The sequence below is a fragment of the Lygodium microphyllum genome, chromosome 28 (genome assembly GCF_053477565.2).
Source record: "Lygodium microphyllum isolate KBCC chromosome 28, Lygodium_microphyllum_v1.1.10, whole genome shotgun sequence".
Classification (NCBI taxonomy): Eukaryota; Viridiplantae; Streptophyta; class Polypodiopsida; order Schizaeales; family Lygodiaceae; genus Lygodium; species Lygodium microphyllum.
In genome coordinates, this window is record NC_141162.1 from 20250848 (window position 1) to 20268996 (window position 18149).

The 18149-nt window shown below is 43.4% G+C and overlaps 1 protein-coding gene across 2 annotated transcripts; it reads left to right on the forward strand.

Annotated features, from left to right (window-relative positions):
• The first annotated feature begins 7226 nt into the window (after positions 1-7226).
• LOC148011222 (pentatricopeptide repeat-containing protein At3g09650, chloroplastic-like) lies at positions 7227-10999 on the forward strand. Of its 2 annotated transcripts, none has more exons than XM_087670585.1 (2): positions 7227-9853; positions 10198-10999. In XM_087670585.1, the coding sequence occupies exon 1, from the start codon at positions 7316-7318 to the stop codon at positions 9401-9403; it is 2088 nt and encodes a 695-aa protein (XP_087526711.1). In that variant the 5' UTR covers positions 7227-7315; the 3' UTR covers positions 9404-9853; positions 10198-10999. The 2 variants fall into 2 exon arrangements, with proteins under 2 accessions (XP_087526711.1, XP_087526710.1); XM_087670584.1 differs by having other exon boundaries at positions 10211-10999.
• Positions 11000-18149: the final 7150 nt, after the last annotated feature.

Consider the following 18149-nt stretch of genomic DNA (forward strand, 5'->3'; position numbering starts at 1 on the left):
CTCATGATGCTAACCCTAAAGCAAGGAGAGAGCTTGGAAGAGATGAACAAAAGAGCAGAGGAGTGGGCTGCGCACAATGAAAAGAGGATGAAGACACTGGCGTGGCGCCTTGCTCTGGCAGAGAAGGAGAAAATCGTCGCAGAGAGCAAGGTAGAAGCTGCCCAAGTGGCCTTTAGCGCTCAACAGAAGGCCTTCCTTGACACCATCCTAGACACCACCCACGCAGCGCAAGGAGAGTCGTTGGAGGTGATGCAGAGAAAGCTCGCTATGGCACGAAGAGCCTTATATGCTGGATTGCAGATGCCACCCCTACCTGCGGAGGTTAAGCTGAGCTTAGATGAGCAACGAAAATACCTATTGCTGGCCAGCCTAACCCCCCAGAAAATCAACGCCCTCGGATTCGAAGAAGAAGCAGCACAGGGAGAACGGCAGGGGGAGGAAGCAGAACTTGAAATCGACATGAACCGATTCAGGGAGGATGTAGTTCCACAACCCCCCTTGCCGCAGTCTCAAGAGCCACCACAAGAGGACCCATCTGCGGAAAGAAAAGCCGCCTCTAGGGAAAGACGCAGAAAGCTAGTAGAGGAAGCCAGGAAACAGCTGAGAGCCAAACCAGCCGTGTTGCCAGAGGAGTGGGCTGCGCACAATGAAAAGAGGGTGAAGACACTGGCGCGGCGCCTTGCTCTGGTAGAGAAGGAGAAAATTGTCGCAAAGAGCAAGGCAGAAGCTACCCAAGTGACCTTCAGCACTCCACAAAAGGCCTTCCTTGACACCATCCTGGACAGCACCCACGCAGCGCAAGGAGAGTCGTTGGAGATGATGCAGAGAAAGCTCGGCATGGCACGAAGAGCCTTACACGCTGGATTGTAGATGCCACCCCTACCTGCGGAGGTTAGGCTGAGCTTGGATGAGCAACGAAAATACCTATTGTTGGCCGGCCTAACCCCCCAAGAAATCGACGCCCTCAGATTCGAAGAAGAAGCAGCACAAGGAGAATGGCAGGGGGAGGAAGCAGAACTTGAAATCGACATGAACCGATTCAGGGAGGATGTAGTTCCACAACCCCCCTCGCCGCAGTCTCAAGAGCCACCACAAGAGGACCCATCTGCAGAAAGAAAAGTCGCCTCTAGGGAAAGACGTAGAAAATTAGTAGAGGAAGCCAGGAAACAGCTGAGAGCCAAACCAGCCGTGCTGCCGTCCGCACCTCTCCCACCGTGCCTTGATGATCTCCCCGCGGGATTCCACGCAGAACTGGTGTTGTGGGAGATACAGAAACAAGGAAAGGATCCATTCACCTTTAGATTCCTCCTACCCAACAGTCTGCGGAGGGTCTTGCCACTCAAGGTGATGGACGAGGTAATCGCGGTCGGTGGCCGGTTGGGGCAAAGATGGCTAGAAGAGCGAGAAAAACCCCGACCCCTTGGGGCACAGAAACGACTGATTACTGGCAGAACAAAGTTTTTGAAGTCCCACACACTGTATAGGGCTACAAAAGCCAAACCCTGTGGAGGAGGCGAGTATGCGACATCAGCATGCTCGCCTGGATGGCGTTTTGCAACACCCTGTCATTCGAGCGGAACAACCCTACCTACATGGCATACCCTCGAAGGGTAGGGGTGGATTTTAATGCCACCCTCCACGTGCGGTACGATTTTCCCTATTATTTATAACTCCACTGTAGTATCCTTCGAGCATGCCCTTCTCTTTACCATCGAAAGCCTAGATGATTCTATGACACGCTTTCTTGCAAATTTCTCCTCATGCCCTGACCCCGCCTTTGTAACAACCTGTAATTATCTTAGGTTACTTAGGTTACTCCTTAAGCAGGACCCAACTCCATAAGAGCGCAGCCTACCTCCCCTCTTCTTTGACCCTAACGCTATTGACAACTGCGCCATGGCTCGTCTTATGATGAGGGCTAGCCTCCTCCCCTCTTTTTGCCTAGCCCTCCTGGAAGATATGAATGACAACCAATTCACTAGGTGCAATCACCCTTTCCTCTCCACCACTTCTCTTCATGTCTGCATGAATCTGAAAGATTACATGCAAAGTCGCCAGTTTTTGAGCAAATCTATCAAACCCCCTTCCCCTCCTCATTCCGATGAAGATAATTAGGCCTAGCTGTCATTCCACAATATATTTACCAAAACAAAAAGGAAAAAAAAGAAAAAAAGGAAAAAACAGAAAAAAAAAAGGGTGAACTGGAAAGAAGAGATAACAACAAAGAATAGCAAAGCCAAGGGATGAATCTACTACTAAGCAAAGATAAGAGAGAGAGGACTTCACATGACCCGCTTGCAACTTCCCTTCGCCTTGTTGTGCACCACAGTCACTACACCTAGGGTTCTCCCTAGCCCCTTCCCCACTTCACACTTAGGGCACATCAAGGGTAGGACTTTCAGACCTGTCACCCTAAGACTTGCACCGCACCTCCAACGACACACGAACTGGGTCCTCAAGTGTGGGACATTACCAAGGGCTTGTTCGACCCATCTCCCAGTTCCATTGCCACGAGCACCACGCACTACACGGAGAGGCAAACACACCCCTTAGGGAGTGCACAACTTTTCTTGCAGGTTATGTTCGAGTTTCAAGAACTGGCTACTCAGCTGAAGAAGATCACCACGGCATTCTTTAATGATCAAAATTCTTTCCATGTGCCAGACATGACACCATTGCTGCTGTTTCAGGAGCTTTTTTGCATTGGAGTGGATGGACCAACGTGCTTCATGTCGCCAACCATCTGCCTACTGATGGCTACCATGATTGAACCAAATCATGCAAAAGGAGTACTCAGTAATAGATCTGCCATTGGCATAGATCTTGGAACCTCGCCTTCCAAAGATGCATGCCTAACGCCTCAAGATCTACAGGTCGCTTATTTATTCCACAAGCCTGAAGATTTGCAATGCAAGGGTGAAGATCTTCAACGCAGCACTGAAGACCACCAACTCAAAGACAAAGATCTTCAAATCAAAGACACAGATCTTCAATGCGAAGACAAAGCATATCTTTGTCAAGGCAGAGTTCGGGGGGGGGGGGGGCTTCTCCAGGATAAATCCCTCCAATACCATCCTCCTAAGGGATTGCTTATTGATCAAGTATTTCTAATGCTCAAGGGATGACCTACTACATATTTTCCACCAGCCCAATGGAACCCCAATCAGCCGTCGCAGAATGGAAGCCACAACTGTGTGAGAAATACCGAGCATCTCTTCATGAAGCCTAAACCACGTTGGAATCTCTCTTGGTCCATCATCATTAAACTCCATCACCTCTCTACGAGTTCCGCCTAGTAGCAGACCCAACTAGCCACTACTTCCCGCCGCAGTGCCATGGGGCTTGCACTTGGCTAGGAGGGGGGTAATGTTTACCGTGTTTATCGCAACACAGAGGAGCGGGAAAATGGAAAAAAGGAAATAGCAAAAAAGGCGCAGTATAAAAGCAGAAAAAGGCGCCTTGATCGGTAACCAGACCCTGAAAAATTAAATGTTCGGGCACGACCCTCAGAAAGTCTCAATGTCGCCCCGAAATAACAAAAGAGTAAAAGGTGCACCATTAAATGTGGAAGCGCTCCCGAATCCTTGTAAACGGTGCACCATTAAATGTGGAAGCGCTCCCGAATCCTTGTAAAAGAGCGCCAGGCTCGCTCCTGTGCAAATTGTACGCATTAGTTGGGAATAGGATAAATTAGAATGGTGGAAAATGGGAAAAAGGGCCTAGGCTATGGCCGGCCATGTAAAAAAGGAAAAAAGGGAATGACCGTCCAAAAGGGATTTAGGGTTTTGTATATAAAGTTGAAAAGTGAATGAGAAGCCCATTCTTTTGGTGTGTGGCAAAAGGAGTGTTCTTCTTCCTCTCTTCTTCTCTCCTTCTTGCTTGCGTGTGTGCTCTTGAGAGAGGGAGTGTGAGAGTGTGAGGGAGTGAGTGTGTGGGAGTGAGGGATCAAGTGGGTGAAGCTCTTCACCATCTCCTCTTCTCTTCTTCTCTTTTCTTCTCTTCTCTTCTCTCATGCGCGCGGCTATGGAGGATGGAGCTTGGAGATGGAGGAGGCTTGAGGATGCTTGAGCTAGCATCAAGAATCGTGGAGCTACTAGAGTACAAGAGAGAGGAGGGTACTCGATCAAGCATCAAAGTAAGCTCACTACACTCGTAGGATCGACGGCGCATCAGCTAGGTGAGAGATAGCCATTAGAGCTCGCTTGGAACGCTTGAAGCAATAAGCAGTCCGTGGGTCTTGGCGGTTGAGCGAAAGCTCCCACAAGATTGCTAAGAGTCTCTCCCATGGCGGTCATTACAGCTCCTACCATTATTACCCCAAAGCATGAGAGGTGTGAGAAGCATTGACATTCTTTTTGTTAATCTCTTCATTCAAGAGTACACCCTCTACATCCTATAACTTTAGCCATTAACATGCATGTTTACACACATAGCAGTACGAAATGTATCCCATGATTCAAATAGTATAACCAAGAGGAACAAAGGGGGAAGATTTCCCTTGAATTCAATCCCTTACAAAGATAAATATTTGAGAATAGAATGAAACTCATTTAAGTGGACTGACATGAAAGTGCCCTCCTTCATATGAAGGTCCATGAGTTGCTTCAACCAATACATCTAAGAACTAGGGCTCTGCTTGTCATAGACATTACGAATCTTTTTCCATAAGTCCCATGCGGATTGCCCATCACAGACAACATTATAGAACACTTGCTTAGAGAGGGAAAATATGATAGTGGACTTACATAGGTAATCTAATTCACCCCAATCCTGTGTATCGATACATTCAAGCTTGATATCCTCATGTTTCAAAGGCTTAATTAGCTATATTTTTTATACTAAAACTTGCAAGATTTGGGCCTTCCAATAGTTGTAATTGGTGCCATCCAACTTGTCAATATTAAAGATAGCACTATCATTAGAACCACCAGCTATAATGAGACCAAGTAAATGCATAGAAGGGAAAAATAGGTGGTTGTAGTAACCTATAAATCAGTCCCAAAACCATTGCTAGATCAAGTTGAAAACAAGGGGTACTAACCAAGTAATGAACTGTCCACAAACTCAATGCAAAGAACTATTAAATAGAGGTGATTGCTTGCATAAATAGTGCAGTAAAGTGCAATTACAACATGCTAAAAATAAAGTACAATAGTAAGGAATCAAGGCCAAAGAGGGGCAATCGTTAATATAAGAGAAACTACAACTGCCAGGCAATGGCTCCAACTAGCACATTGAGTGAATATGTGACTAGCATCAATAACTATCAAGGAATCAGTGTGTCAGACTGAGATACATCCCATAGGCATAACCATCATGCATAGAGTGGGTCTCACGGGTAACAAAAGAGACCAACCAAAGGCACAATGGACTAGGCAATGTAATGGAAGCTCAATACATAACCAACTAAGATGCATACATCACTAAAAACATCGTAACAACAGAGATAGGTGCCATCCCAAAAGTAATATCAGATCAACCCACCAAGCATCAGCTATGTATATAAAGCATGACAAGAGCATGTACATTCACCAAGTCCCATGGTCTCATTGTAAGACCCTCAAGCTCAGCTTCATAACCAAATGCTCAATGTAATATCCAAGTGTTAAGTAGTTGTTCCCATTGGAACAAAATTCGAATGCCAGACGAGCAAAGAAAGCTCAAAACATCATGTGGGAGGCATCCATACATCTAAGATCCAAGTAACATATATCCGAGAGCATCCAACCCAAGTAAGTTGCAAGGCTCTTACTAAAGCATCAAATAACTATACATAACAATGAATGACAACCAATGTCAAGATTCAAAGCTCCATCTCAGCTCAAATGGAATCCCAAACCATGACATAGCATGTGACATTAAGCATAAGCATTGGTATATCACCTCGAATAGTCAATAAACACTCGAGAAACAATAAGCATGTATTCCATTGGCTAAATGAGCTTAAGCTTTTGGTTATTATAGCAGCCAAATCTTTGTCAAATTGAGCAAAAATAGTGCTTAAATCAACTGCAAAATGATCTCCAATCAATGGATAAGCATCCTCAAATGTATGGGCATCAGCCAAGCATGAATGGGCATCATCTATGCATTACAAAGGCATCGATGATAGGGGGCTACCCTATTATTACAGACTGTATGTTGAATACATAGTCAATTAACTAAATACAAGCTGCTCAATCTCAATGCCAAGGGCTAAAGCCAATGCTAAGGCCAATGTAAATGGCAAGGAGTGCCCAAGATGATTGCCCCAACAAATGCTAAAGGCCACACAGAAGGTGAGAGGGGTGTCAAATCTTGCAGGGAGAAGGATTGTCCAAACAGGTGCAAATATGTGGGCTGTTGCTAGAGGGGTTGCCTCATGTACTAGCCTCAATAGGCCTTGTGGCAATGCTCAATGGCCTCTAACAAAGATCAGGCCTCAAGAGGGGGGAAGAAGATGTGAAGAAGATAGAGTTCAATGCATACCTTGGGGTGAAGAATCCATGATTTCCATTAAAACTGTGAGTTAAAGGTATTCTCCACAAGTTGGAAGCAATGTGGAGCTAAGCTTGAGCTCTTGGGGAAGATGGCTTTGATACTAGTTGAAGGGAGCGAGTCTTGAAGTGGAAGCACGGAGCAAAAGTGAGAGCTATGGTTGAAGGAGCAAGAGCAAGAGAGACAGAGACACAAGATGTGCAAACTCCAATAGTCACAATGTATGACCGGCTTTCCCTTTATTCAAATGCCATTGAAAGAATAATAGTGATGGGCACCCATCACCTGCAGTGTGCAAGTGTGCGTGTAACTAATACACAGTGTGGGTACTATCAATGTAACTAATACATGGGCGACTAGGCATAGGTGCCTTTACCCCCCAACATGACCTTCAAAGCTTTGGAGATGGCTGACCATTTCGCCTCGATTGTATGTAAGATCAATGTGTTAATTTGATTGGAATGCACAGATCCCTTGGATCAATCTAGGAGAGTTTGCACGGTTTTACCTATTAATATGGCTTTCTCAAGTAAAGATTCTTCTTTGACTTCATCATGTCCACAGCTAATGGCTTACTTAAATGACTTCTTTGTTGCCTCCATGGTCATCGATCAACCACCTCTACAAAGGATAAACCCACGCCACCGCCCCCCTTGCCCCCCCTCCCCCTCCCCCGCCCCCCAAACACCCAAACCCCAAGGCACATGATATGGTAGCTCCCTTTAGAGAAGCTTATGGTGAGGTGGGATTCATCATATGTACTAGAATGCCTTAGCACTTAGGAGGTTCTACTAGGAATGAGACCAAATGCTTTGCTGCACATGAGCTGCGCAGAGAGATGCTCCGGGGGAGCAAACGACTTATCACCCTTCCTCCCCTGCTGGTCTCCTTCCGACGGTCATCATCGCTAACCCCCTCTCAGCAGCGATCGCCATGGCCATGCCCTAACCCTAGCCCTGCCCTATCCCTCTCCAGATTCTGCTCTCTCTCTGCAGCCCCCGCCAGCGATCCCCCACCCCCCCCGCGCGACAAAGCCTACTACACCCTCAAATTGGAATACGCCCTGAAGAAGAAGCACACAGAACACGCCTGGCTGTCCGTGAAGAAGCTCAAGAAGATCGGGGGAGGCCTCCCAGATAGGCATTTGGTGCGGGGTTTGTTTTCTCTCTTCTCCAAGGCAGATGATGCCGCTGGCCTCTTCCATGGCCACAAGCTACTTTCTCGCCTCTGCAAAGAAGAGAAACTTGACTACGTCGACGCAGATGTCTTGGGGTCCCTGGCACTTGCATTTGCGAAGAAAGAGATGTTCGACCAATCTGCGAACACCATCAGGTTGATGCTGCAGAGTCAGCACTTCCCTCCTTTGGGAGTATGGAAGATTGTCATGGAACATTGGCTGCAAAAGCCTGCAGGGGCTTTCTATATCACCAAAGTGTTCCTTGACATCTGTGCGCATTTCAGCGATGGGAAAGAAACTGAAACAAGTATTTTGATGAAGCCTGACATTGGCGCTTTCAATATGGCTGTGCATGCTTGTGCATTTCTGGGGGATCCAGTAAAGGCAGAGGAGATCATTGGACTGATGCCTTCCTTTGGTCTTCTACCCAATAGTTCCCTGTTTTGCTCATTGATCAAAGCACAAGGGAAAGAGAATGACATAAACAAAATTCTGAGTATTCTGCTACGGATGAAACAAGCACAGATGAAACCTCAGTTTGTTACGCTCAACAGTTTGTTGTGGGCCTGTATTGAGGTAGGGGAGATTAAAGCCGCCGAACAGATTGTGCTATGTTGGTGCAAGTACTCGAACCCAGTGCTGGGGTTCACTTCTGAACAAGACAGCAGAGTACTTAATGGTGATGTCAAAGTGAACGAGGCCATTATGGAGTGGAGGAGAGCCCTGGGGGGTCCTTGCAAGGATACCCTTACTATCATTCTGAGGGCACACGTGCAGAATAAAGGATTTGCTGATGCTGCAACTTTCCTTAGAAAGTTTTACTCCGCTCATGATCTGGATTACATCCCCTGTAGCCCTGCATTTCATGGTTTGCTCAAGCTTGAATTGAGAAATGAAGTGCATGGCATCTTACAAGAACTGGTTAAACAGAATATACTACCCGATATTGCTTCATATTGCAATTTGGTGAAGGCCTATTGCAAGCCGCCAGAGCCTCTAATGGCTGAGGCTGTGCTAGAGGATGCCAGAAAAGTCGGCCATTTGGTTGATGTGTCACTCTATAACTCTGTGCTTGAAATGCATCTTGCATCTAAAGATTATGACTGCACGTTTCTTCTTTTTCGGGAAATGAAATGGCATGGCATTACACCATTGGAGCCAACCTTTGACAAACTTCTGGCTGTTTATGAAAAACATGGAAAACATTTTTTGATGCGCAAGTTGGTGGAGGTAGCACTTCGCGATCCTCCCCTTAAAATGAATCTTCATCACTGGAACAGGACCATTCTGGGATTTTGTAAACATAAGGAAACATTCTATGCAAAACAGTTGATTAAAAGGATGAAACAGTACGGGCTTGAACCTGATGCTTCTACTTATGTTTTTCTATTGGGTGGATATATTCTCCAAGGTGGAAAGGCAAATGAAATACTCTTACTGTGGGCTGAGATTGTCAGCAGGCTTACCAAAGAGGTTGAAAGTGCTCCATTGAAACTTACCGAGGAACTGCTCAATGGTTTCCTTACCTTTTTTGTCAAATATGGCTATTTTAAAAATGCATTGAATGTTATTGCATACATGGAAGAACGAAAGTTCTGGATTGACAAAGCCAAATTCAAAAAACTATACTGGGACAATCATAAAGATCTGTATACAAGCAAGCACCGGTCACAAAGAAGGGTTGATATGACACAAGAACGCCGGAAGCAGGTGACAGCTTTCAAGTCTTGGGTTGGTTTGCCCATATAAACAGCTGAAGTAGTGCTAGTGTAAAAATAACCTGATTGACCATCTGCCTAGCTAAGATGTTGTATTTGGTGTGTTCTGATCTTGAAGCTATTCCCATGAACAAGGATCATGTTGGGACATAGTAGAGGTTACATATTTTGCTTTTGAATCACAATTGATTCTTGAGGATCTATGATCATTTGATAAAGCTGCTTGTTGAGACATATGAAGCCTGGTATTAAACGCTTGATAATGCTCTAAACATTCAGTATGTATTAGTCTGTCGATCAGGAGATGTTCTTGTGGCACATGTGCAATGTGTATTCTTAGGTATTTGCCGAATGGAGGAATGGGATTGCTTTGGCTTCATCCAAGCAAAAGTGCATGTCTGGTCCCAGCAATGTACCAGGGGGATCCTGTTGGTGTGTCCAGTATACAGCATCATCCATAGGAAATGCTGTTATTTTGCAGGTAAGCTTACTGGTGTGGCAGAGCATCAGGTTTGTGTTCTCCAAGCACCAAGTGATGAAAGTCACTTAGCTTCTGCATGGCAAACACACATTCTGGCGGATAAACGTATGATGAATGGCTGAAAATTCAACTTGCATGTTCATCCTTCTGTGACTACATTTATGCACAGAAGAAGCACATATATTAGTTGCTCGAAACGGAATACAACAGACTTCTGTGACAAAATGTGGTTGCAAGCAAATATTTCCTACAGCAGCTCTTTTCAGTTCTCAATTTCCTGATGATGTACCTCTCTTTGCTTTTGCAGGTATTTACTAAATTAGATATTCTGTTGTTTCTTTGAGCTTTTTGTTTCAGCACTAGAGCCCTCCAGGGTAGACAATCCCGTTGGCCCAGATTGTCAGAGTGCAGAACAGCACAAGCCTATGCCATGATTGGGTGCACGAGCTGGTCTTATGCATTTGGCTCTCCACAAGGAGCAATTGGACTTTCTTGCCTGATCAGTTCAGGTTCAGCAGTCTCAGCCAGTATAACCCAGACGAGTGTTAATGTAGGAGATTGCTGCCATCATGACCTCCTTTGTATTTGTTTGATCAGTGCAGATTCAGCAGTCTCAGCCAGTATAACCCAGACAAGTGTTAATGTAGGAGATTGCTGCCATCATGACCTCCTTTGTAGTTGGCTGTCTCCTTTGCTTTGCAATCTGCTCTTTTGCCTTCTTCATTTTCTGGATTCTGGACTTTTGAATCTTGCGCTCTGCCTGATGACCACCTCAGCATGTTCCACCCTTTTCCCTGTGCATTGCATTACTCTGATGCCAGCATCAGGGGGAAGCTGGAGGGTGGATGTGGTGCAGGAAGAAACACCATAGGAAGATAAAGGGCTAAGCTATAACGAGCCTAGTACATGATAAGGCAACTGAAGATTGATGGTCTACTGGTTTAGGATGAAGTGAGTGCTTTCTTAAATATTGGCCCTTCAGTCATCTTGGGTGGACTGATCTAGCTTCTTCAACATTTTTTAAAAATGTGTGTACTTAGCAGAGACTTAGTGCAGTCTAACTGACAAACAGACCACCAAAATATTATGAACTTTTTGAAACTTTGTTGTTTATCTTGGACTTGATATCTCGCAGAATCAAATAAGATCTCCATTTGTGAGAGGCTCAGATTGCTGCAACAGCTCTTGCTTATGACACTCTTTTAAGTTTTAGACAAATTCTCACATTGTGAATTAAGATAACATCATGAGCTTTTGTGAGGGAGAACGCATACCTAGCTAGGCGTGGTTGGGTCCAAGGGCTGGATCATGTATCTAGCTAGCTAGGCATGCAGTGCCTTGCGAGTAGCTAGGCATGGTTGGGTCCAAGGGAGGGATCACATATCTAGCTAGCTAGGTATGTGGTGCCTTGCGAGTAGCTCATGATGTTGAATACTATAGGGAAAAATAAGGGGTGAATTTTCTCTTTTCATATGGAAAAATGTAAAAAACTCCAGCTTTTCACAGCCAAGCAACCAAGAACTCATCCAACACATGAGCTTTTGCAACATGGTAACTCCCATAGGCCTATTAGTTGAGGTTGCAATGTATAGTAGTCTACCTTTGTCACCATATAACTAGTTTTTTTGCAAGAGGGGACAAGGATTGTAGGTACAGTGCGTGTAATTGTTGAGATGACAAGCTCAACACATGCGGACATTGATGATTGATCGCCTGGTTAGATGGGTCCACTCGTCTACACTTAGCACGTCGGTGGTCATTATGACTCTCACATGGGCATTGACCCATTACTTATTATATTCAGGTTGTTATACTTATTTACAACTGGCATAGTTATAGCGCCAGTCGACTAGTGTAGTCGGTTATGCATTGTTTGATTTCGTAGGCTACTTTTCTTTATGTTGTATCTTATTTATACTTTGTGTATATTATAAAGTGTGTGGAAGAAGAAGAAACTAGCAAAAAAACGTTTTATCCTCCATCTCTCTTCTTGTCTCTTGAGTGAGCTTCTCCTTGTGCATTCTGTGTGTTCGGTGCAGCATCTTGAACAAGTCCCTCCACCACACGATTATTGACATGGTATCAGAGCAACGCCACTGAGAGGTTGATTTTGAAGGCTGAAGTGAAGGAGAAGAAGCAAGGTTCGAGTAAGCAAGCCACCGGTAAGAAGCTCTCCCATCCTTCCACTCTTTCTCTTGGATAGTGCCTGTGGAGGCATTGGAAGCAAGGCAGAGCAAAAATCTCAGATTGCAGAGAGATTTAGTGTGCGTAAAGAGCGATGTGTATTTTGTACATCAGCCCTTTAGGGTTATGTCGTAGTTATTTTGGGCATTTGAGGCCGTTTCAGGCCCCATTTTAGAGTCGCAAGGTTGCGGATAGCAGTTTCAGGGTACACTGTGATTTCGGTTGTTTTGACCGAAAAAGGGTGCGCAGATTGCAGATTGCGAATTTGTAATTCTTGAGGTGTTTGCAGGAAGCAAACAACAAGGTTTATTTGCAAACAGGTTGCAGATTGTATGTATTGTTGAGCAGACAGTAAAAAAGGCTATTTGATGTATTGCTGTGCACTACAGGTCGAGGGTTGTAGAAGATTTGCTTGCTGTTTGGTATTAGTTTTGTGATAATGGCAGAGAACAGTGGAAGCCCCATCATTGAGAAGCTCGACAAAAACAACTACCTTTCATGGAAGTTTTGTGTCACGAACTTCCTTATTGGAAAAAGCCTCTACGAGTTTGTTTCAGGTGAAGAAAAGGAGTCGGAGGTGAGCGATCCTCCAATTGCAAAAGAGACGAAGGCACGGAAGGAATGGAATGCAAAAGACAAAAAGGTCATGTATTGGTTGTTTGCAGTAATTGACAATAATATGCTGGGACATATTAGAAATGTAGAGAATTCATATGCAGCTTGGACCATACTTGAAAGTATGTTTTCCGTAAATACAAAGGCACGAAAGATTCAACTCAAGAAAGAGTTGAATACATTGAAGAAAGGGAAGATGTCTATCAATGAGTATGCACTGAAGGTAAGGAGCATTGCAGATGCATTGGCAGTGATTGATGCAATGCCCGATGATGATGATTTGGTGTCGTCTATCTTGGGTGGACTTAACAATGAAAAGGCTTGGAAGTCTTTTGTAACTTCCGTATATGTTAGAAATCCATTTTTAGATTTCGATAAACTGGGCTTTCTTATGATCACTAAAGAGATCAATATGCAGAGTGAGACATCTGAAAGAAGTGGTGACAGGTTCAATCTTTCTACTCCAGTTCAGGAAGGGGACGTGGCAGGTTCTCTTCAAGAGGCCGTGGTATAGGATGTGGTAGTGACAAACAACAAAACAGATTGAATCAGTAATTTGGAGATATGCAGGTTTCAGGTCGTGGTAACTTTAGAGGCAGGGGGAGCTTTAGAGGAAGAGGTGGATGGTAGAACAGAGGCTCTAACAACTCTGGTATTGTGTGTCACTACTATGGCAAAACAGGTCATATTGCAGCCTAATGTTATGCTAAGAAAGATGATATTCACAGTGGTAAGTTGCAGCAACGAAACTATGCATCGTCTTCACGACAGAATGAAGATAAAATGAACGTCTGTTTATTATGCACCATATGCTAAATGCTGTTACAGGAAAGGGAACACATGATGTTTAGTATGTTGATTCAGGTGCATCCAATCATATGATCAGCCATGCAGAATGGTTTGGAGAGGTAGGATTTGCAAAATGCAGGTTATGTGCAGACGGGTGATGATTTATGCCACCCAATTTTACATATTGAAAAAGTTTCCTTGTCCTTGCATGATGGTAAGAGAAAGAGTCTTTCAGATGTATTACATGTGCCATCTATTACAAAGAACTTGGTGTCAGTCGGTCAAATGGTAGAGCAAGGACTGCAAGTCAGATTTAATGCAAAGGGTTGCTTTGTAGAAGACTTCAATGATAAGTGTAGGTTGGTAGCAAAGGAAAGTAGAGTTGGACGTATGTTTACTATGAATGCTGAAATTTCTACTATGAATGTTGCAATGTATACTAAAGGAAAAGGTGGTGTTGCAGATATTGAAATTTGGCACAAATGCATTGGACATGCAAATGTACAAATGTTGAAATTAATGCAGTCAAAAGGGTCGGGTACAGGTTTGCCTACATTTAGAGTTGCAGAATTTTATAAGGTATACGAAGCATGTTAGTTTGGTAAGCAGGCAAGACAACCCTTTTTACATGATATAGATGTAAGTAGAAATATCCTTGATGTTGTGCATACAAACATTTGGGGACCTACACAAAATGTATCTCTTGGAGGCAGTTCATACTTTGTCACATTCATTGATGATTGTTCTAAAAAGCTATGGGTATATTTTATGAAGGAAAAGAAAAGCGTTTGAGTACTTTAGAACTTTCAAGGCTGCAGTTGAAAGAGAAACATGCTTGAAAGTAAAGTGCTTGAGGTCAGATGGAGGGGGGAGAGTAGCTCTCGAATGAGTTCATTGATTTTCTGAGGTCTCATGGGATAAAGAGACAGTTCACATGCAGGTATACCCCACATCAAAATGGTGTTGCAGAAAGAAAAAACAGGCATATTGCAGAAGTTGTACGTGCCTTGATGACTGAAAAAAATATGCCTAAGCATTTTTTGTCTGAGACTGTTCATACTGCTGTTTATATTATGAACAGATCTCCCACAGCTATAGTTCATGGGATGACTCATGAACAATGCTTTACTGGCAAAAAGCCTGATGTATCGCACTTGAAGGTATTTGGTTGTGTTGCATACGTTCATGTGTCAGATGAGCTACGGAAGAAGCTTGATCCAAAGGCAGAAAAATGTGTCTTTATTGGATACTCTTTAGAGCAAAAAGGGTATCGCTGTTATAACCCTGTCACATATAAGTTCAGAGTGAGTAGGGATGTCATCTTTGATGAAATGAGCAGTTGGTATGCACCAAGTGGTGATGCGTTAGATGATGATGATGATCATGACACTCATGTGCAGGCTGAAAAGCAAGAATCACATACTCTTAGTGGACCAGAGACATCATCTGGTAGTCCTTAGTCTCCCAGACTAAGGAGTAGCTCTACATCTTTAGGTGCATCTAGTAGCACTACAAGTAAAGACAAAGGAAGAATAAAGTGTCAGAAGGCATTGATGCAATTCTTGATGGAGTCTTCAGTGGCTCAGAGAGCTTGGATGATGAGCTTGGCATTCCTTCAGTGAGGACACCAGGTGTACAGAGAGCTCATAATAATGTAAAGGCTCCATTGAGTGATCCGGTGGTACGCAGATCTAGCAGGGTCAGATACCCTGTTAAAAGATTTAGTTTTGAAGGTTATGCAGCTCACCATTATGCTTATATGATGAAACTAGTTGAGGATGTTAAGCCCACTTGTTTTGAGGATGCTATTGGTCATACTCATTGGGATGCAGCAATGGATGAGGAGATGGTTGCATTAGAGGCCAATAAGACTTGGAATCTAGTATCATTGCCCGAAGGGCAAGAAAGTTATTGGATGTAAGTGGATTTATAAGATTAAGCACAATGCAGATGGTTCTATTAGTAGGTACAAAGCTAGGTTGGTTGCAAAAGGCTATGTCGAGACATATGGCATAGATTATGATGAAACCTTCAGTCCAGTTGCTAGGATGGCAACTGTCAGATGTGTGATTGCTTTGGCAGCAGCCAAAGGTTGGAGGTTGCAGCAAATGGATGTGAAGAATGCCTTCTTGCATGGTGATTTGTAGGAAGAAGTGTATATGGATCAGCCAGCAGGTTATGAAGATTTAGAGCATCATACGCATGTGTGCAGGTTGAAGAATGCGCTCTATGGGCTCAAGCAAGCACCTAGAGCATGGTCCGACAAGATCAGAGAGTATCTTGTCAATATTAGCTTTTATGTTTCTGATGCTGATCACTCACTTTATGTGAGAAAGGGAGATGCAGGTTTGGTCATCATAGTCATCTATGTGGATGACTTGATTATTATAGGTGATAGTGATAGTGGGATTGTTGAAGTCAAGGACTTTTTGAAGAAGTTTGAGATGAAGGATTTAGGTAAGCTAAGGTACTTCCTTGGCATTGAGGTGATAAGATGTGATGATGGTATATGGCTGTCCCAAAGATAGTATGGCTTGAATATGTTGTCCAAGTATGGTATGTCAGCATGCAAACCACTTTCAGTTCTGTTGGAGCAGAATGTAAAGTTGAGTGCTGATGTTGGGGATGAGATAAAAGACCCTACTATGTTCAGGAGGATAGTGGGGAGTTTGATCTACATGACCATTACAAGGCCAGACTTGAGCTACGCTGTTGGTCTTGTGAGTCAGTTTATACAAGTACCTAGAAAGCCACATTTGGATGCAATCAGACTCATATTGAGATATGTGAAGTCCACATTACATTATGGACTTTTCTATGAGGCAGGTACAGATGTACAGGTGTTTGGATACACAGATGCAGATTGGGCTGGTAGTATGTCTGATAGAAGATCTACCAGCAGATACATGTTCTCTCTTGGTAGTGCAGCAGTTGCTTGGAGCAGCAAAAAGCAATCCACCGTTGCTTTTTGAGTACAGAGGCTGAGTATAGAGGTGTTGTTGTTACAGCATGTGAGGTAGTATGGCTACAAAAGTTAATGGCTGATTTGGATGTGCAAGTGGAAGGTCCAATTGTTATTTATTGTGACAACACGAGCAGTATACAGTTGGCTAGGAATTCTGTGTTCCATGCCATGACAAAACATATTGAGGTACACTACCACTTTGTGGGAGAGAAGGTACTAGCAGGTGAGATTGACTTGATGTATATCAGTACATAGGATCAGATAGCTATAGGTTGTGTATAGGGTGGCAAGGAGCTCATTATGTTGACACAATCTAAATGGGATTAACATGGCTTCCCTTGCCCATGGCAACAAGTTTGGTATGGAGTGGTTCCCTTGCAAGAAGCTTATGATCTTGACATGATCAGATGGAAATAGAACCTCTTACAAGGGTAACCTATTTATGGGGGGCTCTCCTCATAAGCTAATGATGTTGACACTATATGAAAGTAATGTAGTTTTGATCCCCTCCATTACATTAAGTTATATTTAAGGTAGCTTCCTTCCAAGACTTGACACTACCACATTGGAATAACATAGTCCTTGTACCCAATTACAATAGGCTATGTATGGGATGGCTCCTTAATAGCTCATGATGATGTGATAATTGTATGAAAATAATAGTCATGCATCTCTAATGTAATAAGGGACTAAGTATGAGGTGGGTGTTTAACATGAGCCCTTGATGTTGGCATTATTACATGGAGTTGTTCTAAGTTGAGAACAATAGGCTATATATAAATTAGCCCCCTTGGAGGAGCTTATGATGTTGACACTACCACATTGGAATAGTTGAGAATTTCTCCTAATGGAAAATTCTCAAACTTCTTATTGCTAGGTTTTTAGGTAAACAAGATCTTTGGGCATTGCAACACTATATGTACAACTTTGAGAAGTACTACTTACATTGTCCCGTTGTTCATACACACTTTGAGAAGTACTACTAACATAGTCACAACAATAAGCCTTCAAATTATAGCCCATGTGCATTATTTTTCTAAGATATTCGCCTAGTGTCAAAACAAAGACAGAAAACCACTACAAAGATAATTGAGAAAGACTCAATCTATTGTATGGTAGATAGAGATTGATGAAGAGATGTGAGAGCTATAGAGAGCAAATGGGAATGCTCTATCCACAACTATCCACACAAATTATTGAATTAGATGCATGGAGAAGCCTAAACAAATTTTAATGCTATTCTAGCTCATGCATAAACCTTCCTAGTTTTAACCATGGTGAAATGTGTACCTACATTGGCAAGCTAAATGTTGCACACTCCACATTGCATTGCTTCACAACATGGATGGTTGGAGGGTGGTTGTAGTGTTGATTGGGCATTGGTGGTTTTATCTTGCTATAAAGATTGTAGCCACAATGACTACTCTATTGTCACAACTCTATAGAAACAGAATTTGTATCCTTTTTCATTAATTTGTCTATATAATGATTTATTAAATTTGTTTTCTTTGCACTAATTAGATATAAAGAAAAGTGCATTGGAGCTGGCCACTGATGAGTGGTCACAGGTTATGGTGGACCCACGCAGTGGGTTAGAGAAAAGATAGTTCACACTTCCACCTATATGGCCCGATTGGGCGCCTGTGACCAAAACTCACGCATATCAGGGTTAGACTCGCACACAGAAAGGATTGATGCCTTGAAGTGTGGGCTAGATCCACCAGAACAGACAGTTACAATCAA